The 24663-nt window shown below is 39.2% G+C and overlaps 1 protein-coding gene across 1 annotated transcript in view; it reads left to right on the top strand.

The window, feature by feature from the left end:
* The window catches only part of drd2b (dopamine receptor D2b), a 40191-nt gene extending 15755 nt beyond the window's left edge, over positions 1 to 24436 (top strand). The window contains exons 2-8 of the mRNA XM_035432364.1: positions 7087 to 7408; positions 12754 to 12863; positions 16440 to 16576; positions 18014 to 18207; positions 19416 to 19502; positions 20116 to 20467; positions 20734 to 24436. Of these exons, the coding sequence (XP_035288255.1) occupies positions 7130 to 7408; positions 12754 to 12863; positions 16440 to 16576; positions 18014 to 18207; positions 19416 to 19502; positions 20116 to 20467; positions 20734 to 20930 (1356 nt within the window). The 5' untranslated portion in view covers positions 7087 to 7129 and the 3' untranslated portion in view covers positions 20931 to 24436. The remainder of the gene's footprint in view (positions 1 to 7086; positions 7409 to 12753; positions 12864 to 16439; positions 16577 to 18013; positions 18208 to 19415; positions 19503 to 20115; positions 20468 to 20733) is intronic.
* Positions 24437 to 24663: the final 227 nt, after the last annotated feature.

Raw genomic sequence — 24663 nt, forward strand, 5'->3', positions numbered from 1 at the left:
ATAGCTACTATTAATTAATGTATTAATAGTCTCTTGTATTCAAATTAGGTATGTGGTGTAAAATAAAAGGTATGAACCAAAAATTTGGCCAGCTGGTGACAGGGGTTAACACTTGGCATTACCTTATGTTAATTGCATAGGCCCATTTCATAACAATGTAAGGAGACCTTAATACAGTATTTCTGAATAACAGGATGGTTGAGGGTAATGAGGGTTAGGGTTGGCCAAGAAGGTGTTTATGCACCTTCGATGTGAGGGCCCAAGTGTGTGTTCTGCAACTCTCCACATGACACTGCAATGTACGATTGGTAGCTTGATGAGCGCTCTCCAATATTCTAACCCATTTAAGCCCGCGGGCAACTAAAGTTGCCAAAGTCTCTACCACTCTTTTTCCATATGTGAATATTTTTTGGATAACTATAGATGCTTTAAAAACAACTGGCATGCAACTGGACAATCTTAGGAAGAGCTTTAAACAACTATAGTCAATTTCTGTTAATTGATCGTTCCAGCATCAAAACATTTCCTCATTAAGCATGACTCACTTATGGTTTTAGGTGTTTTGCTGATTATGGTGTTGAGTTGGAATTGTGCTTTGGACACAAAGAGAATTCCCACCAACAATTCATTGTTTTTTTTCCATATACCCACAAAATTTAGTAGTTCATTGCCATATAGTTTTGAAAAATGGAACCTTTATAAATCCTTGTATTTTGAGATATTTTGATGTACATTTCAGAATGCTGGGTGAGACATTTCAAAGTAAAGTAAGTAGCAGCAAAAATATGTGAGAAAATGTGAAAAACGAGGAAAATGTAACTTTTGGCTTTTCCTCTCGCAAAGCTTCAACTGGGCTGCCATTATGCAACTTGCTGCAACTTCCTCACACCCGGCTGGCTGTCACTGCCCCTGCCTGCAAATAAATTTGTGGGCCAAGCGCTGAAAGAAAACAGCAGTAATTCAAAGGGTGTGTTCAGACTAATCCTACTGCATAAAAAATATTGATCTGAGAAAGAGGACATGTGGGAAGGGAAAGACAAATGCCGCCTTCCCGCTGATTTCGACAAAGACATTATTTAGCGCAGCAGTCTATTTAGATGACTTCTGTCGCCGGCTGGCTGTCTCCCGAATGCTCTTTTCTGCACGTAGCTTTGATGGACAACGGGCAAAGATGTCTCTCGCAGGCACTTAATTTCAATTCAAACACACTGTGCTGCATTGGTATACCTTTGATGAGGATGAGCCTCATCCTGGAATAACACTAGACAAAAGTGAACGACAAGACAAATCCCAAGCCACCGGAACTATCATTAGTATTACCTAACCAAAACATACAATTTAGTTTCCACTCCATGGCATTGAAAATAAAGACTATTTACAATATCTTAAATTGAATTCTAAATTACATTACCTCAAAGTATTAGCCTAGAGACTCCATAGTCATAACAATTGAAAATATAAACAATTTTTCTTGTAGTGCTAATCCATGAGTAGCAAAAGGCTGTTTCTTCCAATGGGATACTTCATTGTAACTGAAAAGCCATTTGAAATACAAAACTTAAATCAGCTGTAATTATTTCAGGCAGTGTTATTAAACATAATTACCTTCTCCTTTTTTGTCTTTATAAATGGGCAGTATTGATCACCAACAGGTCTGATCTTAGCTAATAAAATCAGTCAGTGGTAAAGCAGATTAGATAAAGACAGACAGCCCAGTGCCAATTAAATGTGCCATAAAAACAGAGTGGTAGAGAGAGAGGGAGAGAGAGAAGTGAGGAGGGGGCCAAGAGGTCACAAATTGCAGAGTACCAGGTCATGTGATAACTCCTGAAACAAGATCTAAAATATTTGCTCTACTGGTATAATTACACCCTGATGTACTGATTCATATTGGTATATCTGTATTACCATGGCTTCATGAAAATACCTTTATTGGTAACTTTGTAATGCTTAATCTTGTGTATAACATCTGCTAGGGGCTAGCACTTGGGTAGTTTTAATGAAAATCCACACTCAAAAATAATCACCTCTGTTTGTCTGTAACTTGCATGGCACTGTATAATATATGCAGATGTGGGAAAGGGGTAGCAGCATTGAATCTTGCAAATGATTACAACTCGGTAATGAGAAACAAACAGCGCAGCTTGTGCTGTAATATTTTTCCTTCATAGCACCTTTGCACAGTCTGTGCATTGTCAAAGGAGATTTCCATTTAAGACTGGCTCATCCTTTTTCATGGGCATGAATCCGGAGTTTGGCCATTTACATCACATTAATATGGATTGCTTTAATTTCCCTTGCTCATTGGAAACATTAAATGTAGGTCTAAATACATCACTGTTGTGGAGGGTGGTGGGGGGCTGAAATCGAAAGGAAATGAGGCCAATCTGGTCTGCACAGAGGTTCCTCTTCTACTGGAAAATCTATCTCTGAAAGAAGAGAGGAGGAGGAGGAGGAGGATGGATGGATTTGCAGATTTGCAAAATGTGGTTCCGTAGTTTGCAAAGATGTGGCTGTACCAGGAAGTCAGTGCACAACAGCCAGGCAGAGGGCTATGGTGCGCCTTCCAGAAAAAGATTGTGGGTAGCTGGTGTCTGCTTTAATTGTGGTGGAGAAAGGGGTGTGTGTCTGCTCCGTATTTTCATCTAAATATGCGCAGTTAAACAATCCCAGAAGGATCTGTTGTAACGCATGCCAGGTTTTAAATGAATTTGGGTTAATATCCAATAAATTTGTTGCCACCATATCAGTGTTGCAGCTGGTGACAAATCACCACAAATTAGTAAATCAGGAGCAGGCAGTATCTTTGTAAAGCAGTTTCTTTCTTTGCAACGAATATGGCCTGCCCTCCCTGGCTGACAGTTCTAAACAAAGCACAGCAAATTGCATACTGTAATGGCAGAGCTTGATTGTGTGCACCTGAATTAAAGTGCTCGGAGAGAATCGTTTTAACCATTTCATCAACTGTTATGATCATCCAAAAGAAAACAACGTACATAGATTAAAAGAAATAAGTAGAAGTTATGCGCTTACGGTATCACACGAAGCTTACAAGTCTCATAATCACAAAATAGTCCCATTGATCTTGCCGTCAGGTTTTCCCCTGATAAGCTCCCTGAGCACACTTTATCATGCAAAGAAAGTTAGTCATCTTCAGAATGAAACTCTGAATGTTTTTTTTATGATCTGCAACATAAATCCACCCCATTACGAAGTACAAGTCGCAATATAATATAGAAATTGATGTTGTTTTTTTCTCTTCCCAGTCATGGAGCCACCTTGAATTGGGTTTCTGTATTACTCTGAAAGTGAAGGATTACTTGCAATATTCTCTGACATTCTCATTGCTCAGGCAGCAGTACAGTCATGCCATTTATGCTTCTTTGCATTCCGTCAATAGTTTTGGTTTTGTCAGGTTTTTAGAAAATCAAAAACAGGGTAAGAATTCTCTCTCCATGGGATGAACAAGCATTTGAAATTTTGAGCCATGACCACTGTTCAGCCTGATCATTGCACAGCTATTGATCTTCTGTCAATTAGTTAGTGAGACAACTCACTGTAGCTTGGAGATGTCATTAAGGGGATTAGGGTTTTTTCTGGATGCCAGAATCCATTTTGAGAAAGCTAGTGTCATTTGCAAATATTTAAATAATTACCATGAAACAAATCAATTTCACGAAAAGAACTTTATCAAAGAGTAGAGGTGATATAATTGACAGATTCACAAGATACAGATCTCACCTATTCTTTATTTAAATCAATAGGACAGTTGCTGCATGCCTCTCTTGCTGTGAATCAATGCACTATGCACAAGTTACCAACAGCAACAATGCATAACTGAGGAGCTCGGAAGGGAAAGAGAGAGGGGGAGAAGAACGGGGAAAGAAAGAACAGTTGGCGGCAGCATTTAGACTACAGGGAACTATCTCCCCTCTCACACAGTGAGCGATTTGGTTGACCAGTTGCCAGAAGTCCACTCATTTTTTATGAACCTGAGCAATGATCAGTGACCTGAGCAACTGGGCAACAAGAGTTGCCAGAGAAAAGTTGTCTGCAGTTTATCTTTTTGCATCTTGCATTTTTTTTTCCAACTGATATGATACCATTTCCTGAACAATTGTTCCGCCCACTCATTGCAATGGAGGAGCAGCTATAAAAATTACAGAGTAGGTTATATGGAAAATATGTAACTTGCTGTAGCCTACCAAAATCAGTTTTGACCCCAAAATACATGTTGAGTTGTACACCACTATAGTAATGGCAAGCTAGCTACTGCTAGCTTGTGGAAGCTACTTTTCTGTCTGTGATTGATTACGGTGACATATTGTACATGCATGCAGCCTCCTCCATTTTACGGAGCCTTGATTCAGTGTACCATGCATCTCTACGTTTCATTACAAATGCAAAGTCCCTTACTCACCATTGCATTCTTTATGATTTGGTGGGTTGGACATCATTGACGACTTGCAGACAACAGCACTGGTATATTTTTATCTATAAAGCGATACTGGGTAAACTTCCAGCTTACCTCTGTACACTTCTCTGTCTCAGCTCTGGTAGTTACCAGCTACGCTCCTCCAAGTGGTTGCTTTTTAATGTTCCCCGGGCTTTGACAGATCTGGGGAAAACTGCATTTTTCTACTATGTACCTTGGGCATGGAATAATCTGCAAAAAGATCTAAAATTAGACACATTTATATCCTTTGATGAATTTAAATGCATCATAAAGAATGTAGTGACTAAGGCATGTGGTTGTTTTTCTTGAGGCCATTGTGTTTGAATAGCCGTTTGTAGAGGGGAGCCAAACTGGGACCCAGAAAAGGCTGGCATTTGAACGAGCCTGCAGGCTGGGACTCATCCTGTACTTCAAAGAACCTGAGAGCCGTGTGATAAAACAATAAGTTACTCGGACTTCCTATGGATGAGCAGGCCACTTGGCTCTCTGGAATGTTGCCATCTGGACTCAACTAAGATAAGGGGAACTAGTCTCTTTGTTTATGGTTGTGGGGGTGTGTGTGTTGGGGCCATTAAGGGTAAAAAGATCATCAGGCCTCTGGCAAAATGGTGGGGCAACTGCACTTGACAGTACTACAGTGCCCTTATGTGGGCCCCTCTGTCATCACACTTTTTATTTCTTTTCTGGATCTGGACTCTAAACCATCTGTTTATCATATTTACAAACCCCGGAAAACCTTACAAACCATGCACATGTTTTCATTATATTACTGTATTATGCCTTATATAATAATAACATGGATTGCATGTAAAATGGTTCAACAAAAGGGTATTTTCGTGACAACTGCACCATAATATTACATCCACTTGACATGTTTGGTATGGGCGTATTCAGGGAAATCCAAGAAATTGAATGAAATATGTTTCATACCAAATAACATTTAATAAAACATAGTTTCAGAAACTCAGGGAAAAACTATCACAATGGAATGTCCTGTCTGGTAATCATCTCCTTTTCCCAATTTCCCCACTAATTGTTTTAACAGCCTCCAAATGGTGGGGGCCGAAATTCCAGATTTTATTATTCGGCCAGGTTAATTTATGGCAATGCCGCCTAGACCAAACGCAGGATTTGGCTTAAAAGGAAGGGAGACAAAGCAATCTAGGAAGATCGTAATCGACTTCCCACATTGCACATACTCTGTGCTCTGTGTGTAGCTAGACAAGGAAGATCGTAATCGACTTCCCACATTGCACATACTCTGTTCTCTGTATGTAGCTAGACAAGGAAGATCGTAACCGATTTCCCACACTGCACTGTGTTCTTTGCGTAGCTGAACAGGGAAGATCGTAATCGACTTCCCACACTGCGCAGACTCTGTGGTTTCGTGTGTAGCTGAACAGGCTGGGTAAGAACTTTTTACTCTGTATTTATGTTTTTAAACCTTCCGTATTTTATAATTGATTGTGAATTTGAAGCTAATGACCTACCTGCCTGTTAAATAAATTCTTCTTATTTTTAACTTGCGTGGTCTTCATGACTCTAATCCATTTTATCTTCTTTTCAGCCAAAATTCCAATTAAATACTCAGGGGGACAATTATGACTAGGACCTACTGATCAGCGGTCTAATACAGTGAAAGTCTTTAGTGAGGTCTTCAAGTTAGATAGGCGACCACGATCTGCCCGCTAACGGGATTGGTGTTGTATTGGTTCTGGTGTTTTGGCTTAAGAGGACCCATGGGCGTTATACGCCGGTTCTTGTCAAATTCGCCTTAAGGAGCCCGATAGATACACACTGTCCTGGGCTCATAACTACCTATGCACAAAGGAAGGCATGTATTATGGTGGTCAGCCTCCTACCCTCTGGGGCCTTCACCGAACTGAGATTTAACAACAGTGCTAAACCCGGGAGCATATGTTGAGGAATGATGGCACAAGATAGAGTCGAGTGTAACCACTCCAAGATCCACGTATAGTTAAAACCAAATTTTAAATTCTAATTTCATTTGGAGTCAGATTATTACGAGAGTAAAACCTAGTAACTTTTACGCTTACTTGCTGTGGTCATGGATATATTTGATGTGTTGTTTGTGATTTGCATTTGTGAATATTCTGATGCTCCCATTGGAATATTGACAGTCCGGCGACAAGTCAGATATATCTCTGATGACAGCATAGCCCCGTTTGCGAACGGAGAGTAACAAGAATGTTACTGGTCCGTTTCAGGCCAGTTTTAAGCGGGATATGAAGCAGCGCCTTCATATCTGACCCGTGGCAACGGAACCAGTGCATCCTTAAGTATAATTGTGCCCTGTTCTTACGAACAAAGAAAAATAAGAACTTTTCTGGTTTTGAATCAATGCTACCCACTGTTTCCTAAATTATTTCATGAACCTTGGCCCTATGTTTTTTCATCTTACCATCTGAAGAGAACGTGGTCATTCAAACTTTTTGTACCATGTACAGTACGTGTTTTGTTGAAATAAAAAAAAGATACATCACTGGAGAGGGGGAGGTTAATTTCTTTCCTTCATCAGACAAGTTTTGCAATACCCCTGATTATGATTGCATTATGTTCATATACAAAACAATCCAGTCATTTCTTAAGGTCCTCTCTTTTGGTTTCAGGTTTCAGATCCAGTCCCTGGCCTCAGCCAATCACACACAGCCCATGGATTTCCTCGCAGAGTATGCCTACAACGAGTCATACTATGGCAACGGGACAGAGTCAGCCAACTCCACGGAGTGCGAGGGGAAGCACCGGTACAACTACTATGCCATGCTCCTCACCCTGCTCATCTTCGTCATCGTCTTCGGCAACGTGCTGGTGTGCATGGCGGTCTCCCGGGAGAAGGCTCTGCAGACCACCACCAACTACCTGATAGTGAGCCTGGCGGTGGCAGATCTGCTGGTGGCGACGCTGGTCATGCCCTGGGTGGTGTACCTTGAGGTCAGACCCTTCTTTCCATCTCATAGTTGTCGTTGTGCACAAACAACCTATAATATCATTGTACTTTCCAAACTGAATGATGAAGGGAAAAATGCATGAGTCATTTTTTCAAACATATATATTTTTTATTTAACCTTTATTTACCCAGGGTAGGTTCGCTGAGCACGGATGTTCTTTTGCAGCAACCCCCTGCTTCACACTCATATACATTCACACCTGGGAGCTGCCCAGTACAACCACAATCCTCTATTGTTGGCCACTGAGCAGCTCCAGTGGAGGGAGAGCACATTTTTTTGGCCAATTAAATCAGGGGATGATTAGGTGGCAAGTTTTTGCGAGAGCCAGATCTGTGATTTTAGTCAGGACACCGGGGATCCCCCTACTCATTGCAAATAGTGTTATGGGATCTTTAATGACCACAGTGAGTCAGGACCTCGGTTTAACGTCTCATCTGAAAGACGGCATCTCCTACAGCACAGTGTCCCCGTCACTGCACTGGGGCATAGGGGTTTATTTGACCAGAGGGAAGATTGCCCCCTGCTGGCCCACCAACAGCACTTCCAGCAGCAATTGAGTATTCCCTGGTAGTCTCCCATCCAAGTATTAACCAAGCCCACACTTGCTTAGCTTCAGCCAGTTGGCAGGAGCAGAGTGCGTGGTGATATGGCTGCTGGTTAAATATTAAAATATACTATAATATAAAGTATATTAAATATACTGTCCTATTACAAATATTTAGATTTTTCTTTACCGCAGAGGGAAGGGATAAACACAAATTCTTTACATAGAATCAAAGGATCAAGATGTCATGATGCAAATATATGATCATACAGTATATAAACAACAGTACATAGTGTATAGGCTACAGCATAGGGAAAATATAATTTTGCAAAGTAACTGATCTGAAAAAATACTCGAGTGGAAAAAATATGATAGTGATTCATGCTGGTTTTATTTTAAAATAAGTGTTGTTCAGTTAATAAAATGTCTTTATCCATGTCTGAAAATGCTATTTTCGCAGCTAAATTAACAACCTATATGTACCATGATGTAAAAATAAAGCAATTTCTATTGTTATAAACTGCTGTTGTGTTCTCTATAGAGTTGCAGAAATGTAACAAATAGGAATATTTCCAGGCAAACTGTCAGAATGTTACTGTCTCTAAAGCGTGCTGTTTTGTGTCATTCTTCCTGTTATCTACAGGAATATGTAAGCAGATGGTGGTGCTGTTCGAGTTTCACACATCTGTATTCCAGCATGAGTTAGATTCTGTACACATTTGGATGGCTGCTTTCTTTGGAAATGTACTGCATATTACCCAACAAAAGTTGTTTTGGATAAAAACTGAACTGTATCTTGAAATATTTAAAACAGTTTAGACTTTGAAAGAGCTCTGCATGCCTAATGGTGGCCCAAGCCAAATTAAAAAAGTCACATGCATTATTCACTTTCTTATACTTGCTTACGTAATATGCTTCTTCTTACTAAGTGATTGTAAATAAATTATTTTTTCTGCTTATAAAACAGAACTCAAGTTAGTTCCTGCTCCTCAACACTTTAGTTGCAATGTAAAACTTGTGTAAATGAAATGAATCTACAGCCATGAACTCTTAAACAAGTGAGTTCAACAAAACAACTCTTGCAAGCTTAAACAAGTTTGAGCCTGGTCTATGTTTTTAGCCAATCCCTCCCTGCTATGTGACCTTAAGGCCTGCAATCAATGTCACAGGGCGCATGGGCACAGTCAACGGCGTGGCGCATGGGCGCAGTCAACGGCGTGGCGCATGGGCGCATGGATGTGGCTCCTGAATGTTGGTATTTTCAAGACCAGAGGCAAGCTGCGCACAGCTCGATGTCAGCCGCAGACCTCCCGCAGCATTGCACAGGATATTCATTTTAACTACAGTCACATAATTAAAATTAAAAGATCGTTCACATTCAAGCATTTACTGTTATTCTTCTCATTATAGACAGGTGTAAGAAAAGGAACGGAATACAGTACCCCAGGGATCACAATGCAGTATAAGAACTACCATAAGTAATTAAAAATATAACTAAACACAGGAATTGGAACTTTTAAAATGAAAAAATACAATGAACAATAAATGAAAAGCATGCATTTTTCCTGCAAGATTTATAGTCAAAGTGGACAGCATATTATCTACGAAAACAGAAGGGGTGTAAATCTCAGACTAAGTCAACCCCCAAATTGCAATGAGCTACTCGATCTTGACTGACACATCACCAAAAGCAGCTCTCCTCCCATGCACGATGAGTCACAAAATTACCAAATGACTTAGACAAAGTGTCAAAATCCATGACCAAAATGACACTTCCCCAGCGCCCTACGTAATGGAAAAGGTCCTAGCTGGAAGATGTTACAGTTGAAAATGGGCAGAACTATGATTTTGACTAGCCATTTTAAAATTAGGAAAAAATAAAAAGTCTTCAGATAAACAGATGCTTTGTTGTTCAGTGAAACCTTCAGTGCATTTGAAAATAGAGAAGTGTGTTTGTGTGTCAGAAAGTAATGCATCATTGCTTTTATTGTCTGAGGTCTTCAGTCTTTTATTACCGTTTTGTTTTTGGCACAGGCCTATTAAGTGTCTGTTCATTTCAGTGGGAATCTGAGTCTGCCTGCTCCAGGGAATAGAAATATCTGGGACTCACAAAGCCTTCCTCATGATCAGTTACTGACAAGACAACATTGCCTTGCTGTCTTTTTAGCGCAAAGATGATACCACTGTGGTACCCACAGCTCACAACAGTCACTTCAGTGTACAGTTTGTTAGCTTTATCCATTCATCCAATTCTATAGATTCCCTTCATTCCTAAAATTTATGTTTGTTTTAGTCATGGTTGAAACAGCAGTGCATTTGTATATAATTTTGCTTAGAGATTATCGATTATATTTTGCAGAGAAACAAAGAATGTCCAAGTTTTGACCATGAAAATTTTGTTAAATGAAGTTGAAATCTGCGGCTTGTAGTTCCAATATTGACAGACATATTGTCTATCTGTCTGTGTAGTAAGGGTTCTGTTGTTGCATGATACTGGTACTGTTGTGGTACACAACTGTGGTGCTTATGATCAAATGGCTACCAATTCAAATCCCAGGTGGAGCACTTGTGCTGTGTCATTGAGTAAGATACTTTAAAAAATTAAAAAAACATTAAAAAGTAATGTTTACTATCTGCAGGTGATAATATAAATGCATTTAGAATAAAATACCTTCCTTGTTTCCAGAGGCTGCACATCTAGAACAGATTAATTTTAAACCGTTAATTCACAATTCTAAATATAGAGATAATTTTTTAGATGATAGTAAATGCATGTCTTTTGTAAAATAAGGCACACTGTACTTGCCACTGTAAAGCTGACAAGTCATCAGAAAATATTTTTTCTAAATATATATTTTTAATTTTAAAATATTTATCCTTCCACATGGACAACAAATCTGAGCCAATCGAAAGCCAACACTAAAACTGAAATACCATCAAATACCCCAAAAGGTACACTTTAATTTTTAGTTTCAGAGAGAGAGAGAGAACACAGCTATTTTTGTGTTCCCCTTGCCTCAGGCTCCCATAATCCATTGCAAATTTGTTGTCCATGATGTTTACAAGGTGTTGGTGAAATGCTTGGGGAATTGTATTACAGTGCTAATTTGGAAGACCAGTTCTGCTAAGCATGACAAAATGTATAAAGGTTTTAGAAAAATGTAATTTCCAAAAATATATAAAGCTAATTTTGTAAGATTGCTACAATAAACATAAGTAAAAGCATACAGATTGAAGCAAGTCCAATGAATGTTTCCTTATAGCTTTAAGAATAGCTTTAATTCAAACACAGTGTTGAATACACATTTAGTATTTCTTAGTGATTAGATTGTCCTGGATTAGGTCTTCTGCTAGGGAAAGTAGTAGTAATAAATAGAATATGGATGTGGGGTATATTTTTAGGTTTTTTGAGCATCCTCAATTGTCTGTTCTCAAATAGAACTGTTTGTTCTTTAACTGCCAGCCCTTAAACAATTTCTTTCTTTTTTAATTGGCCCATTGCCCTGAGTTTCTTTGTATCTTTTGTGGTTTTAAATGCCAAGAATTAAAATGTTGACTGACAGCAACATGGCTTCTACTTGTCAGATAACAATATTGGCAGGGCTGCTCTTGTGTTTAAATCTGCTGACTTAATTACTATGAGATGCGGAAGATAACTGCTCTCACCTGGCAGATATTCTGAAGAACACATTATAGCTGCCACAGAACTTTACTTTGCAATGTAAAAAGTTATAAGCTTATACTAAGTGTATAATCTATATAATGTGATGTATATATATATAATTTTGCCCTTTTTATAAAAAACAAACATACTCATTCTGCAATTGATTTTGAAATCCTCAAACATTGTTAAACATTCAAAATGACTTGAAATTAGGCAGGCTAGTAAAACATTATGCAAAGATTGCATAGACCATTGATCTTGATTTTGTCTGAGGCGTTTTGTTAGAGCAGTGATACATGCTATACCCAGATGGCATTGATCGGTGCCAATGCAAGCTATGGATAGTAGTCCCATGGGGAAATGGGCAATTGGGAGAACTGGCTGATCTGGTTGCATGTACAAATCTGTTCGTCCCAGGTGTATTTAGCCATGCAGTGCTCCTGCGCAGTGTGTGTTGTAGCGGCTTGGCTTGTGGACTGCCGACTGAAATGCAGTAGCGCCTCACAGTTGCACGTCCCATGACAGTACACCACCTACTGAACTGACAGAGGGTGTTGGCATGAATTTGCAGTTGCCACTTGGAATTCCAAATTTGAGAGAAAATGGCAAAGAAGTATGAAAACGTACTCTGTAACTTCCTGTCCCAGATTACCAGCACATCTCCTAGTATACAGACATGTAGTCATGAATATCTGTATTTGTCGAAAAGAATGTAGAAGCATGCAACCTCATGCATGACCATTAATGCAAAGAAAAAGTGGAATTGGATGGTGGTAGCTTTAGTCTTGATAATATTCTCAGTGGCATCACTGAGCAGTCACGGCTGTTATGCAGTGTCTAATTGTGTACTGTTTCCTCACATTGATTCAGAATACTGAATATTGTCTGCTTTTTGTTTATTGCATATTGCAGATAATTCGATATTTCTTTGTAGATGTCCTCCAGGTAGTTAATGCTCCAGTAGAGGCTCCAGTCAAGTCTGAAAACTGTGATTGTCAAGAGAAAAACAAAAAGAGAAAACACTTGCATTTAATTGCGAGTCAAAGTTAAGGACCAAAGCAGATTGAATCTGGGCCTGAATGTCAAATTACATAAATTGCCTCCAATCTCTTCTTTTCAGGTGGTGGGAGAGTGGCGGTTCAGCAGAATCCACTGTGACATCTTTGTTACGCTAGATGTCATGATGTGTACTGCAAGCATCCTGAATCTCTGTGCCATTAGCATTGACAGGTAGGTTCTCCCTCAAATGCACATTAAACCCTGTGCAGAACAAGACAGCTGGCATCGTGTCCAATTATCAGGTGGTGCTTAGATGACCTCTAATGTTGCAATAAAACTCCCAAATACACATATTTGCAGATTAAATTCTACTGAAAGCATGTCGATTGGGCTGTAAAAACCACAGCTGAATAAAAAAACAGCATGCTAAATCGGTATTAAAAATTAAATGCATTAAAGCTTCTAAGCAGTGTTAAAGACTAGTGGTTTGTTAGAATGCTGCTGATGATGTTGTTTCTGTTTCTGCTCATGCATAGTTATGCGTTCAGTGATCACTGTAATGATTGAAGTTATTCTCTTTATGTTTGCATAGATGAAAGTATACGAAATATACATTGTTCAATTTAAATTTAGTAAATTATAGTTCTTCTGACATATTTGGGTTTTTAAAGGATCTGGAGGCATGTATTAGGGGGTGTATCATTTGCAATCAACATCAATCAGATCAATGGCACGTAATCAGTAAGAGAGGCTTACTATTCCTGAAGGATTCCATCCCAGCTTAGACGGTGTACTCATTAGAAATAATTGTTAAACCCCTCTTGTGAAGACAAATGGCTACAGCCAGACCAAATCAGAAAGAAATTTGGAAATTAAACGGAAACTGAGCGCAATACATGTATTATACTATTGCAGTATATTTGCCATTTTACAAATGTTTGAACTTATGAAACACATTTTTGAAAAATAATTTCTTAGACCAGTGAATTTGTATGGTCTTTCAAAATGCTGTACAGTCAGCCTTCCTTGGAAAATATAATTTATTGCAGTCTGCAGTTTATTTAAAATGGAAGTTTCAGGAATTATGAGGGTAATTTGTCTGTGACAGTACAGAGCTACTTAACTGTGTAGCTCTGTGATAGTGCTCTGGTCGTCAGTGCATAGCCTGCACCTTCCTGTATTGATCAGAGTTGAGAAGTGGTCCAGTCTGTCATCTCTGACGTCAGTAGGTCTTGGTTCGATCACTCTTGCAGGAGGTTGGTGTTTCTGACCCACTTCCTTTGAATGTCACCTTTTGCTGGATTGGTGTATTGATTATTGAAATCCTGAAAGCCTTCTGAGCTATTGAGATGTTTTGCCCATTGCCTTTGTGTATTTATCACGCCGAATGGTGTCGGGTCTTTAGACAATATGTAATATTTATACAAAGGGAAACTGTGATAATTTATTATTAAACACAAGTATCTAGGTAGGTGTGGATTCAGATATTCCTCAATTACCATGAATTAAAAATAAAAGAAAGTGTGTCATATTTTTAAATGGATTGTGATGGGTTATTGTATACATGATAGACCTACTAATTGTTTGTATGTGGGTAGATGACCACAGTAGCCAAGATAGCCACAGTAGCCTAGTTAAAAAGTAGTTTTTTTAACTAGAAACACCACAACTGTTCATTTGACCATTGTCAGATTAAGAAAAGTAATAAACTTGCCATAAGGAAATTCATGTGGCTCCCCTTTCAAGAATTTTCCTAGACATATACACAATATGACCAAAAGTATCTGGATACCCCTTGTTCTCCGGCTGTTTTTCATGGTTTAGGCTTGGCCCCTTAATCTAGTGAAGGCAAATCTTAATGCTACAGCATACAATCACATTTTAGACGATTCTGTGTTTCCCCAACAGTTTTGGGAAAGCTCTTTCCTGTTTAAGCATGGCAATGTGTTACAGGTCTGACGTGGAATAAACCCGCCACTGTATCACATTTTAATTTTTTATTAATTCTGAAAACAGAAGGAGAATGGACATATATGAGTTCGCTGCACCGGATTACCACGCCATTTACAGATAGCATTAACAGAAGATAATCTCTGATTTAACTATCACAGTGCAGACCCCTGCAGTTAGTAGCGCCACCTTACTGCTCGGAGGTGGATATGCCCTCTCCATTAACCAACTGAATATGACTCCGTACACTGTCTTCAGTTCAGAGTGTGACAAATGCACACAGCAAGGTCCATATAGAAATGGTTTTGCCCTGACCTCAACCCCATCCAACACTTTTGGGATCAATTGGAAAGCCAACTGTGAGCCAGGCTTAATCATTCAATCAGTGCCTGACCTCACTGATGAGGTCTTCTGACTGAAAGGAAACAAATCCCAACAGCAATACTCAGGTAGTATACAGCCTTCCCAGAAGACTGGACCAAATCCATTTTAATGTCCAAAATTTTGAATGAGATGTTGTATCTCAGGTGTCCACGTACGTTTGGCTATGTAGGTCAAAATGCCAAAAGCGAAACTGCTTAAAATTGTGTCTGTATTTTACTGGTTATAAAGTGATCTAGCATGAATGAGAGGCAATGCCTGTTTCTCAGACATGCTATTCTAACATTATGTTATCTGTCAATTTCACATGGTTTCCTAAAGGACTGAAGTACTTACAGTGCCCACCAAGAGTATGGTAACAGTTGAAATTAATTATTTTTGCTCTATACTTAAGGCATTTGGATTTATTTAAGATCAAAAGGTGATATTACGAGAAAAAAAAACATTACAAAAATCAGCTTTGATTTCATGGTGTTTACATGCATACATTTTACAGAAACTGCTTTTTTTACAGCTGGTTGCCTGTACTTTTGTCTCATATTCATCTTTTGATCTCAAATCCAAATGGCTTAAATATATGGAAAAAATAAGATTTCACTCTACCATTCCCATACTTTTAGAGAGAGTCTTTCAAAATATAAAGGTGGATCTTGCACTACCAAATATGAAATGATTTTGTATATCTTTTGAAATGGCTAAACTTGCTGAGATGAAATAGACCCTGACTGGGTATTAGTAGAATGTGACTTCACATCTCTTTTTAAACCAGTTGAGGCTCTTACGCAGATGGCAATAGATGGGTCATGTGATAATGAGGGTAATCTCATTCTGTCACATTCCAAGGTAATTTAGCAGGAAGTGCAAATATAAAACAGTATTTAGGATTTAGTGGGTAACACTTTACAATAAGGTTACATGAATTGGCATTGACTAATGTAGTTGATAACTACTAACGACTGAAAATATATCTATACAGCTTTGTTAATGTATTTGAAGATCATTACTTCATGTGGGAGTGAGGTTTGGTCTGGTTTATTCAGAACAAATTAAGTTGAAAAACCAATCAGAGTTATGTACAAGTTAGACATTGCATGAAGGAAAAAATACATTTTGGACGAGAAAAGAACCAAATAGTGGACTTTTTTGCAGTTGCCTCGGCCTCTTTTTTATTTATCTTCTTTATGATATATTTTTTACTTTAAGTTTAATTGATTTTTAATATTATTTCCTGCCTGGGTGTGGCCAAAACTGTACTGTTGACTTTTACTGTAAACAGGCAGATGTCCTTAGTTATGGGTGTGGCTGGATGTCAGAGAAACAGAATTAAAGAATTGTTTAATGCAAATGAGGAAATGGCATGGTGATTTTTTCAGCCTGTCTGTTTCCCTCATCTTCCTGTTCTTTCCCCTCTTCTACCCCCACTCTCTTGCATCCTTTCCTTCCCATTTTCTAATCTCCCTCCTATATGTCCCTCAGATACACAGCTGTTGCCATGCCAATGCTGTATAACACACGCTACAGCTCCAAAAGAAGGGTTACTGTAATGATTTCTGTGGTCTGGGTCCTGTCATTTGCCATATCCTGCCCCCTCTTGTTTGGATTAAATAATACAGGTAAAGAAGACTTTTTGCTTGCGCATGTTGAGCAAAGCAACAGTTTATTAATGGTGTGAGGAATTGTGAAATTTGTAATGGACAACCTACCCTAGGGTATTGCTATACCACGGAGTGCTGTGTCAATCATAGCGCTTTACCATGGAGCATGAATTTGCTGGGACTCCAGTTAACCATTTAACTATGACCAATAATTAAGAGTCAGAATTGTTATTTTTATTTTTCCTTGTGAAGAAAATGTAATGTTTGTGTTTAAGTCAAAGTTAAGGACACAGGTTGATTGAATACAGGCCACTGTCTTGTTTGGACCATGTGAGTCTATGATTGAAAGGTCAAGAATGTACAAGCCAGCCTGAGCAAAGATGATTAACTTAATTTCTCATACCTTACTATTACCCATATGTTTTGCTGAGCAGTTCCAGTTTAGCCTGTATGGTGCTGAAGCCCAAATTGGGCTCCACCTTATTCTTAATAATCATAATAACAGTGCACTAATTATTTTGACTGTGAAAAAGAAAAAAAAAAACATCAATTTACTTTGGAGACCACCGAGCATAACAAAGAGATATGAAATGTACTTTTTGATTTAAAGCCCAATTTAAATCGGTTTCATGTGAACTGCTGAAAGACAGTGACCAGTGCAATCAAGCTGAAGGCATTTAAATGTGATGTGAAGCAATCAGTAAAATGGTTCATTTTTTCCCCTCAGGTAAGGTATGGCCCTGCATTCAATTTTTAAATTGAAATTGACCCATTTTTTTCCACAAACTGCCTCTGATGAGACCGCAACTACTGCGCCACTGCCTGGCTGCGCTGAGCCCACCTGTGGAACAGGGGAACCGTGGTCATTGCAGGCCCACCCAACCCCCCCATACCACAGGTGGACTCTGCCATTTCAGAGCAACCAGCAGCATAGTAGTTGTAGTCTTGTAGGAGGCAGTTCGTGAAAATTCCTGAGTTTTGGTCGGTAATACTTATTTGAGCATCCCAGGGTATTACAAAAGCACCCTCCATGGGGTCTCAGTTTTGTTTTTTCCCCTCACAATTCATTGTCGAACTCATTGAAAGTCTAGTAATAGGAATAGCTTGAGCCGCTGAGACAAACCAACCAACCTCTTGTTTCCAGATGGCTGCACCCTTGTGCAACTAGCTGCAAAAAAGCAAACTGTAGTTCATTTTCCTGGAGAATATGGGTCAATTTCAGATTTGAATGCAGGGCCATATCGTATTTAAGGTAAAAAAGCAAATGTACCAGAGTCTTATTACTGAGTGCTTCCCATCTCCTTTAAATTGATTCCTAAAACAGGGTCATGATAATTACCAAATGAATTAACTGTGTGTATTGTTTATATCTCACCAGCCACCACTGCTGTGTATATATGAATATATTTATATATGCACGTGTATGTGAATGTGTGTGTGTGCTGTGCATTCCAGCCACCCGTGAAGACGCCCTCTGTGTAATCGCCAACCCCGCCTTCGTGGTGTACTCCTCTATCGTGTCCTTCTATGTCCCCTTCATCATCACCTTGCTGGTTTACGTACAGATCTACGTGGTGCTCCGGAAACGGCGGAAACGCGTGAACACCAAGCGCAGCACCCGGAGGACGGATGCTGACGCTGCCACGAAGGTGCGTTCTCCGCCTCTTTGAGGATGCACAAACAACGTGTAGCCAAGGAGAGGCTGGGGGGAGGGGGGGGGTGTTACCGTTTTGGGCTATGCTTCTGTTTTCGTGCGGTTTGCAATACAACGGTAATTACGATTTCCCACATTTGGCTTTTGACCCGTCTTGCGATTGATTTCTGTAGCTGTTTCGTTATAATGGCCTGTTCCAGATCAATGAACTCTGCCAAAGATATTATTCATCATGAGACAGAGGAAGAAGCAGAGAGAAAGCAAGAGAGAAAGAAAGATGTTGAGAGTGGAAAAGGAGGAAGAGGGAAATGAGATTCCTTTGCTTTTACCCTTCTGAATTTATCCAGCATCTATTTTTCTTTGCATGGTGATGAAAGTGCATGAATGTAAATAACAGCACTGTCATCATTTAGAGAGAGAGAGAGAGACCTATTTTCCTGACTTGAAACAAAATAATTTGCTTCTAATGTGTTCCTTTAATGTGTATTTATTTAGATCATGAATTACAATATTGTCATTTTCAAATGATCACGTTAGGTATTCAAAAGGAATACATACCTTCTTCATTTATAAGGAAATCTGTAAGAAGAAATTAATTTTTGTACCCAATTGCCTTTGGTCTACAACAAATATGTCTGAAATCTCCAGTTATTATATATACTGTGTATTAATATATATAAATATATATTATGTCCCAAATGTATTAAGATGTCCTAAATATTATTGTGGGATAATGTAGAAATTACAGCATTTTTTATAAACATAGTGAAACCAAAATGTATAAAAATGTTTTATTACAAGTCTAAACTTGTGGAGTATAGAGTCAAATGTAGAAAAAAATTTGTCTTTGTCCAAAGCCTTATGGAGCTCACTATATATATATATACTCTTACTACTGTTGGACGCCGCTTCTCCCCTCTTTGTAGTCTACCAGGTGACTTTGCACAGTCATTGCAATGAAGGAGTACACTTGTGCAGGCAGTGTTCAGGCATTCGGTTATCCAGTGGCAGTCCACTGCCCACAATGAGACGCCACCATCTTCCCACCAACTCAATATCTTAATCCCTCCCTCAGCAATATAGCAGCCGCATACAGTGTGCTCCTCCCCAAAAGGCCGCCAACCACTGCCTATGACGCCCATGTTGAACAGGGGCCCAACAGGAGTCACCTACCGGCCTGATCTTTCCCTTCTTTCTGTGCAGGAGAAGTGTACTAACGTGGAGGACGTGAAACTCTGCACTGTGATTGTCAAGTCGAATGGCAGCTTCACTCTAAAAAACAAGCAAGTGGTAAGGCAATTGGCCTTTTCTATTAAACAAAGAAAGGTTTAATTTGTTTGTCATCTTAATGTAATATACCCCACCCCCTGACTCTATGTTAATTAGAATATGTTTTGGATGCTACATAAAGAATTTATCAAGCATGTCTTCCTTCATTAGCTGTAAATAATGTCCATACATTACTCTTGTCATAAGCACACAAACTTTATGACCGCCTTATAATAACTTGGTGGAGTCTATGCCCTGGCGCGAACAGGCAGTCCTGGTCACATGTGGTGGTACAGCACCCTGTTACACTGATCTTTCCATTTTTTGTCGTTCAAGACAACCACAGTTCAGTTCAAACATGCGTTTTACTGTGTACAGAGATTAATTGTACAGAAATGAAATGCCATGATCACTAAGCTTTTAAGTGCCCCTTATCTACGGTAGGACACTTCGCACACAATAAAATGTTCGGCGTTAATTACATTTTAACAGATGTTACATGTCATAAAGGGATTATGTGTGATCTCTTAGACTTGATTTAATTAAATGCTTGTGCAATAAAAAGAGGACTGCTTGTAGATGAAATGTACCAGGGCACGCCCACACTGAGCCACTCTGCGGTGTTTTGGGCCAGATTCTGATTCAGGAGGCTGTGCAGCACAGTAACCACATGGAGCTGGACATGATGAGCAGCAACAGTCCCCTTGAGAAGAAAAAGCTGGCACCCGCGGCGAGCGGGCAACATCTCTGCACACCCGGCTCCTCGAACCCGTGCCCGAGCTCGGCGCCCCCATCCCCGGCGGTCAGCCGGGCCAACAGCGAGAACGGCCACGCGAGAGACGCGGACGCTCCCAAGACCGGCAAGGCCTTCGAGACCCAGGCACTGCCCAACGGCAAAACCCGCACCTCCGTCAAGACCCTGAACAAACGAAAGATCTCTCAGCAGAAAGAGAAGAAAGCCACACAGATGTTGGCTATTGTTCTGGGTAAGATAGCCAGTTTTTTTCCTTTTCCTCCCACCTTCAAGCACTGGAGACTCTATTCTGGGATATCTATGCAAACCATAATAGTCTATGAATGCAACATAAATGTCAAATATGACGTTAGTAATATGAACATCTGTCAATAGATTGTGTTTTGATGTTGTTCTTCATGTACAATACGGAAAATTCTAAAACTGCAACTATGAAAATTCAGACATTTTAAAGTAGAAGATCACATTTTTTTCTCTCTCTCTCCCTCTGTTTTCCAGGTGTATTTATCATTTGCTGGTTGCCGTTTTTCATCACGCACATTTTAAACACTCACTGCACAACCTGCAAGGTCTCCGTGGAGATGTACAACGCTTTCACTTGGCTGGGATACGTAAACAGCGCAGTCAACCCCATCATATACACCACTTTCAACGTCGAGTTCAGAAAGGCTTTCATTAAGATACTGCACTGCTGAAGAAAAAAAAATATTCCTGAAGGGAACATGGAAAGAGTGAGAGAGACAGAGAGAGAAACAGCCATGCCTTTCCTGACAGCGCCTGCTCCGTTTTTGGAGTTTGGGTTTGTTAGCACGTCTCCAATGCTTTGTTACCTTCACTTCGAAGAGGGAGTTCAAGCAAATCCTTGAAACAGGAGATACACGGGACCTTTTTTTTTTTTTTTTTTTTTTTTTTTTTTTATACAAAGACAACAGTCTTTTGTCCTGCTTTAAACAGAATGTAAATTCAGCGGTCTCTGTGATCTCATTGGAATGTATAATAGCCCAGGACCAGTCAATTAAACAAATTTGTTTGGCGTGCTACTCTGGTAAAGACCTGAGTGTGCTGGATTTAAGGAAAAGGGGACCAGTAATACTCACTATCCACCCTAGTGCTGGAACCAGCCCAACACCAGCTGGGGCCAATGCTGGCTCGTCGTCAACATTATGATTGATTGCTTTTTACATTGCATTACCGGTATTGAACGCTGTTGTCTGCTCGGATCAAGACGAATGTCTGGACTTTGCTTACAATCGTAGTTCTGGGTCTTTATGTAGGAACCAAGTCCCGTATTAACCCATTTGTCTGCCAGCCTAGTGTTCCTGTTCATTTGTTTTGTTTTGTTTTGTTGATGACCTTTACAGTGTGCCCTTGTTGAGCTCTCCTCGGTGTTGAATGCAGAAGCTAATGGAACCTGTGGCTCTGCCCACAGCCTGCTTATGGCAGACACAATGAAGGCTACCAGGCTGTCATGCATTGAGTGCAAAAGACAACATGAAAAACCCTCCTGAAAGTGCTACTAAGCAAGTCAGTATTGTTCTTTCTGTACAGTGGAAAAAAGGGTAAAATGAGTCAGAATGGTTTCTGCACTGCAGTGAGAATGGAATATAACAAGCTGCCCTGGTTCCAGCTCTATCATCAAAAAGAGGTGTAAAGAGCCAGGATATTTACAGCTCTGTAGTGGGAAAAGAGTATAAATGAGCCAGCCTGGTTCCAGCTCTATAGTGAAAAGGGGTATAAATGAGCAATGCTATTTCCAGCTCTGCATTGGGAAAGGAGTATAAATGAGCTAACCTGGTCCCAGCTCTACAGTGAAAAGGGGTATAAATGAGCTAGGCTATTTCCCTCTCTACAGTGGGAAAGGAGTATAAATGACCCAGCCTGGTCCCAGCTGTATAATGAAAAGGGGTATAAATGAGCTAGGCTATTTCCAGCTCTACAGTGGGAAAGGGATATAAATGGTCCTAGTTCTACCATGTGAAAGGGGTACATGTGTTCATTTGGTCAGTTTAAGACATCAATTTTTCTGACTAAATTAACAAAAAGCACAACGTGAGAGGTTTATACTGGAATAGTCTGGGTTGGTGAGTAGGTGTGTGGGGGGCAGGGGATTGGAGAATTCTGGTTGGTTCTGTGTAAATTTGTTTGAGAACAAGACATTACCAACATTATATGGATTAATATGTCAAACCATATATTTTACCAAATACATCCAAGAAATACCATGTGCAAAAATGCAACAGATTGTAAGCTTGGAATTCATGTAATGCTTTATTGAAATATATGTATGAAGCAATCTTACCTCCTCAGAAATGCTACAAATCCACTAGGCAGGAGTATGAAGTATCTGTACACATGTAATATTTAGAAATACATAAAATGTAAATATTGCTAAGTAATTTAAGCCCGTGACAAAAATTTGAATGCATGTTACATTTATTGTTCAAATTAATTTTCATAGTGTGTATATTCTTTGTTTGGTGTTATTATTATAAAAGGTAACAACAAGGACTTACTTCTTCGTATTTGAACTCTCTTGCACAGTAAATGGAATATCAATTTTCCTGCACACCATATACATTTTAGAAAGTGGTTCTTTAATCATATGTGTATATAATACTGAAGTTATGAAATCATCCACTTTGTTTTAAAAGTTGCACTTCACTTTAAATAAAATGCACTGCATGTGTAGGCAATCGTTCAAATAAACAAGATCATTTATGACAAAAATGGAAACACTTTAGAAATGGTGGACCAAGGAGCCAGTATTGTACAGTTTATATGAGTGTTTTTTTTATACTGGAGAAAACAGTGTCACCCTGTATCATTCTGTATTTAAGGTAGAAAAATGTTGATTCTGTATAATGAAGCTCAGTAAAGCATATTCAAAACAGTAAAGCATATTTTGTGGGGTGGTGAGACAGGGTTGGTGGTCAGGATGGTGGCAGTGTGTCCCAGCTGGTTTTTGTGGTTTCCTGTCAATCAGCTGCCAATTAAGGCCTTGAGAAGAAGGCATGTGGATTCTTTAGCCAATCAATGACTTGAATGGACAATTGGTGCCAAGAACACTCCGCAAACCAGTGGCCCTCCAGGAAACTGTGGCCCTCCAGGACTGGAATTTGACACCTGTGATATAGAGAATTAATTCTTTTTCAGAAAGAGCAGAAGAGAAGAAAAAAAATGTTCTTGTATGAAAAAACTGAGTGTGCCTATTACAGTGTAAGTATTTTAAAAATAAGGATTTGAAAAAAAAAAAAACCATCAAGAATAAGACACAAGTGCAATTCCATTTATTTATGAAATGTAAAATGTTATTTGTCAAAGTATTTCACAATTTGGTTATTAATGCTGGTTGCAAATGGTTGCTGTATTGGTCTATAGCTGGTTCTAGGCATTGGCGACATAGGCGGTGGCATCATCCATCTGGGGGGAAGGGAGGTGGCAAGAGTCTGCGAGAGGTAGCAAATAAAGTCGAAAAAGTCTTGTGTTGTGTTCATGATAGTCAGTGAAGTCCCCCCAGTCCATGATTGCCACTTCCCCCTCAAAGCCGAGATCGCGACCTTCACCCACCCTCCCCATTCGATCTCTTGCCTAGGACAAAATAAAGGCTTGAGCCATCCCTGACACCAAATACTGATTCAACGTCTTATTTATTTATTTATTTATATATATATTTTTTTTATATGAAGCTACATTCAAGATCTTGGCCTGAGAGAAACTACTAAAGACGTTTATATTGCTAAAATTAATTTGGTGGAATAAATATATATTGATCCGTCAATATATTATTATTATATTATTTATTATAGTAAATGTAATAAGTGAGGTAAAACATGATTTTGAATTTAAATCGACTTACTACGTGTATCACTTAAATGTGTGTTTTGTACTGATGTCTTGTCTCTGCCACAGTGCACTAATCTATAGATGGTGGTTCTGTTCACCTTGTGCTATCTTCACCACACAAAACTGATGCTTCCAATAATGAAGCTTTGTATTGTAACAAAATATGTGTTCATACTATGATACACAACATATATATAATATATATTTTGTAATACTTCTTGTAAATACCAAACTAATGAATATGAATAAATGTCATACTGTATAATGTAGTTTGTGTGTTGAAACATTTCTACAATGAACACACTGACTTCTACCTTAAATTTGCTTCACGTTGTTAATAAATATTTTGGGTTGAGTATCCAGGGTGGCTGTGTCTTGTGTTTTGCATAAAGGTTGGCTTGTAAAGCAGTTTCTAAATGCTACTATCCTGTGTGGTGTAACTGAGTCACATTTCACCAGTGGGAGGGTGGGGGATGGCTGGGGGTGAGCAGAAAATGAATCAGAAAATTTTGTATTTCTGGAAGGGTTTGTCAATTGGCATTTCATTCTAAAATGGTGAACCTTTCAGTGTAATCATGCACCTTA

Source organism: Anguilla anguilla, chromosome 9 (assembly GCF_013347855.1).
Source record: "Anguilla anguilla isolate fAngAng1 chromosome 9, fAngAng1.pri, whole genome shotgun sequence".
Classification (NCBI taxonomy): domain Eukaryota; kingdom Metazoa; phylum Chordata; class Actinopteri; order Anguilliformes; family Anguillidae; genus Anguilla; species Anguilla anguilla.